At 40.5% G+C, this 10283-nt stretch overlaps 1 protein-coding gene across 4 annotated transcripts in view; it reads left to right on the top strand.

Moving 5' to 3' along the window:
• Positions 1–7713, top strand: part of PLCH2 (phospholipase C eta 2) — a 61936-nt gene extending 54223 nt beyond the window's left edge. For 3 of the 4 annotated variants that reach the window (XM_072354381.1, XM_072354380.1, XM_072354382.1), the window contains exon 21: positions 689–1991. In XM_072354381.1, coding sequence (XP_072210482.1) covers positions 689–1792 — 1104 coding nt within the window. In that variant the 3' untranslated portion in view covers positions 1793–1991. Of the gene's footprint in view, positions 1–688; positions 1992–4593 lie in introns of those variants that run through there. The other variant, XM_072354383.1, reaches the window with a different exon arrangement.
• Positions 7714–10283: the final 2570 nt, after the last annotated feature.

The raw sequence follows: 10283 nt of genomic DNA on the forward strand, positions 1-10283 counted from the left end.
ATTCTTCAACAATTCTAATTGGCCCTATCCTAATACATTCAACTGTATGAAATTGCAGGTGAATTTTTTTTTTATTGAAAAGCATGCTCAGTTTTTTTTAGGTGCTCTGTTTGCCAACAGGTCTCAAGTTTAGCAAAGCCCCAAAGCTGGTAATGATACTTGAAGATAACATCAATGTGTGGTGTTTGTAGCTTTATTTTAATCACAACATGATATAGAAGCCTGAGTGTTGTGTAGTATTTTCTGATAGAGATGCTTGTTAGGACATGAGTTCACAGTGTAAGCAGTAGGATGTTCTAATTCCTCTGTTGTAATAATTTGAAGGAATTATTTACACACGTTCTTTAAATTTGAATGTAGGGATCTATAAACTAGTAAGAAATTTATGACCAATGCAGAGATAGGCCTGGCTGGAAAATGTAATGCAAACACACACACAAAAAAGTGAATTTCTGCAAAACAGCTGCTACGGAATTTTTACATTTTTATTTCCTGTCCCATTTATTTTATTTTGTTTCTATGCTGGTGTTAGAAATATGGCAGAATACTGTGTGTAAGTGCATGTGTGTGCAGTGCACGAGTATAGAACCATAGAATCATTGTGTGACTTGGATCGTTGGAGTTCCTGGGTCCAAAGGAATCGTTTTCCATTTTCTTTTAAGGACTCTTTTTTTTCTTAATTTTCCAGGTCAAACAAGCTCTGGGCCTAAAAGGCCTATTTCTCAGAAATCCAAAGCAGGCCTCCCTGGACAGTCATGCTGCTGGTCAGCTCCATCGCAAACATTCCTTTAGCAGCCACATCTTGAGACGGACAGCAAGTGCACCCACCAAAAGCCAGAAGAAGAAGAAGGGCTTTCCTGAAATTGTTTTTGACACAAAAGACAACAGCTCTGAAGGGGCCAGTGAAGACCACGAAGCAGAAGCTGCCTCACAGCCTCACTTCGAGCAAGAGACAGAAAGTGCTTCTCTGTCACCAGCTCCCAGGGATGGTGCCAGTGGGGAGGTACATGGCAAAGGGTTGAAAGGTAAGGCCCATAGTTCTCATAAAGCCAAAAGTTGTGCTGCTTTCAGTGAACCCATACAGAGGTCTAACAGGGTCCGGCTCCGGGAGCAGCAGAGTGAGAAGCAAAGTGTCTTTGCACGCTGCGCCATCAACAGCTCTGGTAGGATTGGAGTGGCCACCAACTGCATGAAATGCATGATTGGTTCCAAAGAAAGCCCAGATCTAGAAAGCAAGTGGAGTGACCAACCCACCAGGCCTATTGCTAAAGATTTGCTTCACCATGATCAGTATAGCAGTATAACTGGAGAAGAGAGGTTAGAGCTTAAAAACTGGGGTATTAAAGCTCAGTCCAGACCAGAGTCAGATTTGCAGTCTAGCAGTAGCCCTGGAGATGTTGATGATCTAACGAGAAGCACCCAGTCTTTCGTGACCTCAGGGAAGAAAAATGTTGAATCTAAATGTCATGGAATAAAGGCTCATTCCCGGCAGCGGTGGCAGTGCCAATCAGGTGGCAAGTATGGAAGCACTATCAACTTGGTTGCAGCCAGCAATGGCTCTATATCCTCCAACTCCAGCAGTCTAGAAAGCCTTGGAAGCCCAGAATTTCCCAAGCGCTGTTCTGAAACTTCTCGAAGGCAAGTGGGCACCCTACAGAGGGAAATGAATGCCTTATTCGTTCAAAAATTGGAGGAAATTCGAAGTAAATCCCCTATATTCTTTACTGGTAAGACCAGATTTTCTTCACCCTTCTCCACCTTAGATCACGTCATTGTCTCAGCTTCTGCATAGCATCTTTACCTAGAAGCTCCTGTGTGCTGTTTTGTTACCAAGAGCTCTTTTTCTTTATTTTTAGCAATTACAGAAGAAAAATGCATAAATATTTTATTTTATTTTTGTAGATGTGCCTGGTTTAGACTAGTCCTTTCCATGCCTGGTTGTCCGTCTGCAGTAGTAAAACCTGTCAGTAGTCCATGAATGTTTGGATTGCTTCTTCAGGGTCTTTTATTTCCCTTTTTTTTTTCTTTTTGTTCTTTTATTTTTTTTCAGTGAATGTGGTATGATACTAAGGAAATTTTAAGATCCAAACCAGAGCATTAAGTAGAGATTGAATGTAGCAAATCTGTTTTAAGGAATGTTATTTCCATCATTTACGTTGCGTTTTATTGAACAATAACCACAACAGAACTGATATTTAATGTTCTTTTTATTTTATTTTATTTTTAAACAATCAAACAAAATTCCTTCCTCAAAGAACCTGCAGTTTATTGTGAAAATTGCTGACATCAGTTCAGGGAATTCTCTAGTCTGGGTTATTAAAGAGATCACACTTGATCATTCTGGTCCTATATATGTAAGTCCCCAGTAAGCAAGCATTTATAGATGTGCTTAGTATTACATATATAATTTGACTGTGACCTGAGGGCCCAGTTATATAATACAAAGCAAATGAGGTGTGTGATCTGATGTCACCTGACATGAGCCAAGCAGCGTCAACTGTTAACATTTCTCAACTGCAAAGTGAAATTCTCCCATTTGAAGGAAGATTATTTAAGCTACAACACTTTACTGTGTTGTTGTTTCAAGCCAGGTTTGTGCATGTGCTTGCTAGGACCATGTCACCATATCTGTACTCACAAAACTGTGTTTGTGACAGAGTCCTTCTTTTAATAGCAGATTCTGGCTGTTCTCGTATAGTGAGCTCTTTGAAAGCCTCATATAGATATTTAAAATACTTTATTTCTTTGACAAATATGATTTAATTGGACATCTACCGTTTCCCTTTCTCTCTCTTTTTTGATTCTTTTTATCTGCTTTGAGCTTTTAGGAAAATACCAGGGTAATGGGAAGGAGAGAAAGAAGTTTGTTAATTCCTGTGACTTGAAGTTAATCCAAGGCAGCAGAACCCTTCCTATGCCTAAATTATTGGCATTGTGCTTTTCATAAGCTCTGAGGAGTGTGACATAAGGAGTCATTTCCCATTATCAGTGCCAGCTCCCCTGCTAGCCCCCTAAGTCACTAAATAAATATTGTGATACGCTTGAAATTTGATTAAATCCATCTGACTTCTCAAGCATGGAACCAGCAAACCTTTAACATTGTGAAATAGTCACTTAGACTGAATGCCAATAGTCCAGTGACAAACACTGTACAAACAGCATGCTCTCCCCATCCTCCTGCTGTTTTAGTGCTTGGGCCAAGGCACCAAGGAAACCAGTAACATCAGCCTAATATGGCTGTGTTTCGTAATTAACATTCTGCTGATGGGATATGTGACAGCAGTGAGACAGGAAGGTATAGCTTCTAGTTTGTCTCCTTCATGGCAACATAAAGCATTACAGTTTCCAGTGTTTTGCTGCAGTCTGTATGGTTGACCTGGCCTGCATGGGGTGAGGAAGAGCTCATTTGTCTGGCCAGCTCTGGATTAGTCCGGATGGGCTTCATGTGCATGTAAGCCTTCAACATCCAAGATGCTTTCTTTGTGACTAGTGGCAATACATTCGTGTTATGTTTCTGTTTTTATTTATTATTTTTTTTTTTCTTGAACACCAGCAAAAATTGTTTTTTGTTATTCTAAAGCAAAACAGTGGATTTAATATCTGTCCATTTATGGATTCTATTAAATGCTCTGGTTGGTCAGAAATTCTTAGAATCCTACAAAAACATTTGAAGATTTGTCTGTCTCCCTTCCCTCCCTCAGCACTAATTTATCCTGTTACCTGCACCTGCCTTCCCTACATTAACTGGATTTTTCCTCTGTTCTGTCCTATTATTCTACATGCACACTCTCCCTCTCTAGTTAAGAACTGAAAGGACAAGCAAGTTAAAGGTAACTGTCAAGTGAGTGTCACTGATTCAAGCACCTTGTTGCCTGTGCTCCTGTTTGTTTTTTGTTTTGAAGCATGTTCACGTTGTGGTTTGCAGACATGAGAAGCAGTGTTTTTGGCATGAATGCTTCAGTTCTTAGGGTACAGGCTATAAACATTGCAGATGGAGCGTTGGGTTTTTATCAGGTAGTATGGTGGATGTAATGATTCTTGAGGATTGAATTGGCAGCCTGGTGTTCATGAAGCATGCATCTCTGTATTTCTTCATCTTCATAAGATAATGGCAAACTTAGGAAAACTTTTTGAAGCTTTTTTTTTTTTTGCTTTGTCTTTAAAAGGTGGTTGACACAGATTGATTTACTTTGAAATCTGCTCCAGAAGTCCTACAATATTTCTCTTCTTTGAGTAACTGATTATTAAGGTCATATCTATTGGTTACTGAAGGTGTTCTGATGATTATAGAGGATCTGATTATGATCTGATGTACTGTCATGTTTGAGTGCTGGGAAGAAGGAAAAGAGCAATGCAGCTGGTGCTGAGTGCTGGAGGAAGAAGTTAGAATCTAAGAGAGGACCCAAAGGCACAAAGAAATGGATGGAAAGAACCAAAAACGCCGCTGCCTTTGCTAGGCATTTGAAATCATCAGTTATTTCAAAAAATATATATCACTATTAATATATGCAGTGGAGTTCGTAATAGCTAATTAATGCAGTATCTCTGTTTTTCTTGTTTGTTTCTTTTTCTTCTTTCATGTCTCCCAAGTAGATGTCAGCCATTTCTCGATGCAGAGGTCAGTCACTTCTTTATGCAGCCTAGAAACTATCACTGAAGAGCCTGTTATTGCAAATGACAGCCATCATGCCAGCCTCTTCTTTCCTTTAACCATTACTCCTTACAGTGATTCTGAAGAAGGGTCTGTGTCTGATTATTCCACTGAATCTCAAACAAAAAGAAGCAACCCATCGAACCGGCCTCCAGAACCTCTGCTCACTACAGAACAAAGACCAAATTTGGCTGCAGAAGACCAAGTGCAGGTAGCCACAAAAGCAGCTGACATTAATGTATTAGTCCAAGACAGTAAGAGGACAAGCATGGCAGGATTTCTCAAAGAAGAAAATGGTTGGACACAGGCATGCAGTGAAGCTGAAGATCAAGTTAATTTGGCTGTGCATCCTCAAAAAGCCTGGCTGGTGGTGGCAGAAGCTAAGAGTGCTGGCCAGCCTGTTGAAAACTGCCAGATGCAGAATGACCAAACAGGGCAGATATTGAAAGACTTGAAAACCACCGCTGAACTGAAAAGCCAAAAACCTGGTGCAGCAGCTGTCCTGCAAAACAGTGTGACTAATGGCACACGTCCAACTTTGTCTCCTGATATTTTCCAGAAAGCCCAGGCTGCACAGGCTCTACCTGTTTCTCAGACAAGCTCTTACATGTTAATAAGGAAGTCAAAGAGTGAAGGGCTGAAAAAGTCAGACTCCTCAGCTTTAATAAAAAATCCAAGTAGCCTATCTCCAGCAGCAGAAGTATACTTTGATGCTACTGTTAATGACCGGATCTGGAGCAAGCTAGATTGTAGCAATCATCGTGACAGCATGTCTTCCTCTTCCAGCATGTCCTCCAATGACACTGTGATAGATCTGTCTCTACCTAATCTAGCTCGCAAAAGCCTTCCAGATCTTGGCATGCGTCATGAGAACTTTGAGCCCCTTGCCATGAGAAGGGGTATTCGCCCGCGGTCTGCTACAACATCAGGTAATGAAATGCCAATAGTGAGCAAGAGTAAATCCAATCCTAACCTGAGGTCTGACCAGCTGCCAGTGGATGAGTTATGCCCTCGTCCTCTTGCAAGGAGTCCTCAGGATGCATTCTCATCCATTCCTAGGAGGCATACCTGGAGCAGGCTGTACATAGAAAGTCTCAGGCAATCTTCTAACAAATCCAAAGCAGAGGATAAGGTTGGGAATAACCAGGCAAAATCCAAGAGTCTTGGAGACCTTACCTCTGATGATATTGTGTGCACTTTTGAAAGCAAATATCGTAGCATCAGCAGGAGTTTTGTCACTCGATCGATGCGTGAGCAGCGTCGCTCTGCAGGCCTGAGAACTTCTGTCAAACCCCAGGATGAATTGACTGAGCAGCTGAAGAAGCTAACAGCCTTTCAGCAGGAAAATGATATAACTTCCCCCATCACTCTTGATCCAACTGAATCTGAAGAGGAGGCAGAGAGCTTAGGACTCCTTCGCAGGTCATCATCTCGCAGTCAGAGCAGGGTGAGGTACATTGCCAACAGAGCCAAGCAAGCTCAGGAGAGACAGCGACTGCAAAGCCTGGGCCAGCTTGGTGGGAGTCCCATTGAAGAGAGAGGAAATCCAGAGGGAGCCTGCAGCGTTGCAAAAGCAGTTTGTATGGATATGGCTTCTCCTGCTGTGTTTACATCCCAGCCTAAGAACCAAACTGATTATAATACTGACACAGAAGTCTTCTTTATGCTGAAACTGTAAATCTGGGGTGCACTGAGTAAGGTGATGTTTACATATAATGTAGTGACCTGAGAGGCACAAAATATCCTTGATTGGCTTAGTGCTTCCTGGCCCTCCCTCGATGGTAAAGGTACTTAAGATCCTGACTCCAAATAACAGACGATTGTTAGACCTGTCATCCGTCTGTGGAATTCGATCGACCAAGTGAAATCAGAGACACATTTTTACAGTCTTAATGATCTGACCTTTTTTTATCACGTTTTTTCCAGCCTCAAATCTGGCCTCCTTTGCGTGTGACCACTTCTTTGCACTTGCAAATCGCTCTGTGCAAAACTTTTGCTCCTTATTATGTTCATTAATTGCTTTGTCTAGCAGTTAAACACCAGTGATGTCAGTGACAGCTAATGTTACCCTTATTAATTATATATCCATGAAAGGAGGCTAGATTTGAAATCATGTAACTTGTTTTGGTGTTTTCTTGAAGAGCTGGAGGCATCTGGGAAACAGTCAAAGTTGCAGTGGTATTTTGTCCTTAATTAATGATATAGTAGATAAAGTCCATCTTTGATTGTGGACTTGTTTATTTCAATGAAAATCCACATTGTTGCACTCTTTGAAGAAAGAAAATCTGTTGCCATGTTCCAAAGGAATGTTTTTGTTTTGTTTTTTTTAACCAAGCTTGTTTATATATATATATATATAAATATACATATATAAATATATGTATGCATCCGTGTGTATGCAGGTATATGTCGGCTTGTATGTGTACACATGCACACACTTAAACTGAGCTGTGACTGTTTCTTGTCTCAAAACATCATCTGTGGGAATGAGATGAGAAGGGGGAAATAGTCAGAAAAGGCAGGAAACACCTTCTGACACCAGTTCAGAAGTGACTCAAAAGCACACTGATCTTTTCTTGAAATCAGAACCATCCCTTCTTTAAGGTATTTTAACAATGCTGCTGTACATAGCACTTTTTTGGATGAATTTTACTACTTCTGTATTGCACTGCCATGCAAAATTTTCAATGATACGTTTTAAAATATATATATATTTAATTTTTTTAGATGAACATGTTTAGAGTTATCTAGCAAGCTAAAGAGAACAATCATTTTTCCTCCCCAGTTTATTTTGTACTTTTTTTTTTCCCTAAGGTGTTTCCTCCATCCCATCTCCCCCCTCCAAAGTCATTTATTATAGATGTATTTTATGATGGAGAAGATTGTTTACTGAGATGCATTTTAAAGAGAAACAGAGGTTTTAATTTTATTTTCAAGCTGCATAGAGTCCCTATTATTGAGAAAATATTTTGCTTTTGTTTGTAATGATTCTTCTGTGTATATTGCAAAATCTCAAAATTCGTTTGTAAAACCACCTTGTACTACTAAAATAAACATATTTAATCTTCCAGCTGTTGACTGTTTAACTGCAACAGAACCCTTTTCCAATGCCATCATAACATTTAATTTTACTCTTTTTTCAGAATGAAATCCATTTCAGATCCTGCTCAGATTTTCTCTGCAAGTATTGGTAGAGTCTGGCATTGTGATGTGTGACACACAGCATGTGGATAATTCTGAACGAGTGCTGGCAGCCAGTGAGGACAGTTTGGATGGAAATCCTTGGGGGAGTCGTGTAGTTTGTAACCAAACAGGCGCTACCCAAGGACTGAATCTATTCTGAGACAGCCAAGGAAGTGGATGTTGTACAGAACAATGCAAAGATAAAGTACAGGTTTTTTTTCATGTAAGGTAGACCTGTTTCATCACTGAAGGTTGTTTAAAATCTGACTGAAAATACTTCTTGCATTCAAAAAATCTCTTCCTATCCCAGCAAAGCGCACAGTGAAAATGTGCATTACTGTGTTCATGCTCTTACCTGGAAAGGTCCTCAGTTCACCTGTGGGATGTGGGGCTAGAAGGGAGTTCTTGGCGTTCAGTCACCAACATTTCAACTCTGTGATAACAAAAGGTGCAGCTAACTATGGTTGATTTCAGCATAACAAGGAGGTAGGGGCTGGGAGGAGTAATATTCTCTGATGAAATATATTAAAATGATCTTCAGTATGCTTTGTCTGAACACGCTCCTGCAGTTTTCCATCCTGGCTCTGGTCTTCATTACTTGTCTTCATAATTTGGATGAGAGGCCCTTGAGGTTTGTGCAACAAAGGTTTGGAACGTGCACTGAAGTAAATCTACAATATCTTTGCAGTTTCTGAAGAAAAAAAGCAGGTCATCAGCAGAATGTGTGATCTGCCAAGATCAGTCCTGCACTGTATCTTAAAACAAAGTGCATTTCATTAACATTCTTTAGGCAAGAAAGTCAGCCTGTAATACTGCAGTTATGGGCTGAAGAGCTGCAGGGAGTTGCTGCTGTTATTTATCTTTAAAGCAAGAAAGTACATGCAGATTGACAGCTTTAGAACATTAATGTGTCTATTTGTGTCCTTTCAAAGATCAAGATCCACAATCCTTTTTTGTCCTTTATTAAGCCATACTTGTTAAATTAATGCACCTTGCAGAAGACTTGCTCCCTCCCCCCCCCCCTCACAACAGCGACAAACTCAAAGCAAAACTGTTTAGATTGTTTGTTTTTTTTTCTCCTATGTGAACTGGAACAATAGTGGAGGTCTCAAAATCAAGCTGGTGAAAGAGAAGTTAGAGAGAAAGGCAGAATGCATAGGGAGGTTCAACTAATGTAACAAACACTTGCTTGGCTCTATCTCATCCAAAGCTGCAGGTAAGAATTCAGTGAAGTGTGCATAACAAGCGCATGGATCTTTTTAATGGCTTTTTAATGGCGAAGTATTTGGTCCTTGTAATCTTGTTTTGTAGGCAACAGTAATGATCGTAACTGTCTAGAAAAGGCCCATTTGAGTCTGTTCCTGCTGGCATGCAGAGTAACAGCAGCCATCTTCCTTCATCCTGTGCTCTCCCTGTGAGGTCACAGACTTGTCCCGGATGGTTTTCAGTTCATTAAAGTGTCATTTTAGGAGTCTTAACAGTGCACGGTTGTCCTTGGCATTTATGGTCTGTATTCCTCCGGCTTGGTGTTGAAGATCACTGATGATGAACATTTGATTGTATCTGTAAAAACTCATTTTGACAGTGCTGAGATGTTTACAGCTGCTTGTAGCTGAGCTTATTAGTGGCTGAGCCCTCATTAGCTGCCAGCTGTGAAAAATCACATACCATAATGTGCATCTTGCTAAAGCCTAGAAAAATATTCATGAGAAGCAGCTGGGAACCTTAACTTGTCTGATTTTTGTTAACCTCCCTCTATGTGCAAAGCTTTGCCCGAACCTCAAAGTGTGGCTATCACATAAAAAAGTGGAAAATAAATCAGGGGCCAGTTACCAAACCGGGTGCCTGAAGTGGAGCTGTAAGCAGTTCAGAGCAGCTGAGAGAAATCCGAGCTGGATGGATCTCTTGGTATCTTTAGTTTTGTCCTATAGAAAGAATGTGCTTATCATTTATAGTGTACGTTAGCGTCTTGCTGTAATTCATGTCATAAGAATGATGTGCACCATTTGGTGTCTGAAGTGCAGGAGGAAGTAATCTTCGAGCTCCCCTGCACTGCAATGCTCTGAGTCCCACCCTTCCAATTTGGTATCACCAAATGCATCACTGTAAGCATTTTAAAAATTGAAATATAAGCAAATTTTGACTGTTGAAGACAAGTTGAGTTGGTGTTGAATGACTGATTAACTCAATGGCATATATAGAAAGGGCTCAGGGAGGAAGGTGTGAGCTGCCTGAGACATTTCCATCTTGAACACGGCTTAAAGTCAAGTAAGTGTGAAGTATTTCTTTTTTCTTACTCGAGTGTGGACTTGTTCCAGCTCCCCTGCAGGATGTGCTGTAATGATTTACTCTCTGCTCAATTCCTGTGAAAGCAATCCTTTGTAATTTCCAAGCCTTAATGCTGTATTTATAAATGACCTGGCCCAATAGAGTCAGCTACTTGGCAGGG

The sequence above is a fragment of the Excalfactoria chinensis genome, chromosome 20 (genome assembly GCF_039878825.1).
Source record: "Excalfactoria chinensis isolate bCotChi1 chromosome 20, bCotChi1.hap2, whole genome shotgun sequence".
NCBI lineage: Eukaryota > Metazoa > Chordata > Aves > Galliformes > Phasianidae > Excalfactoria > Excalfactoria chinensis.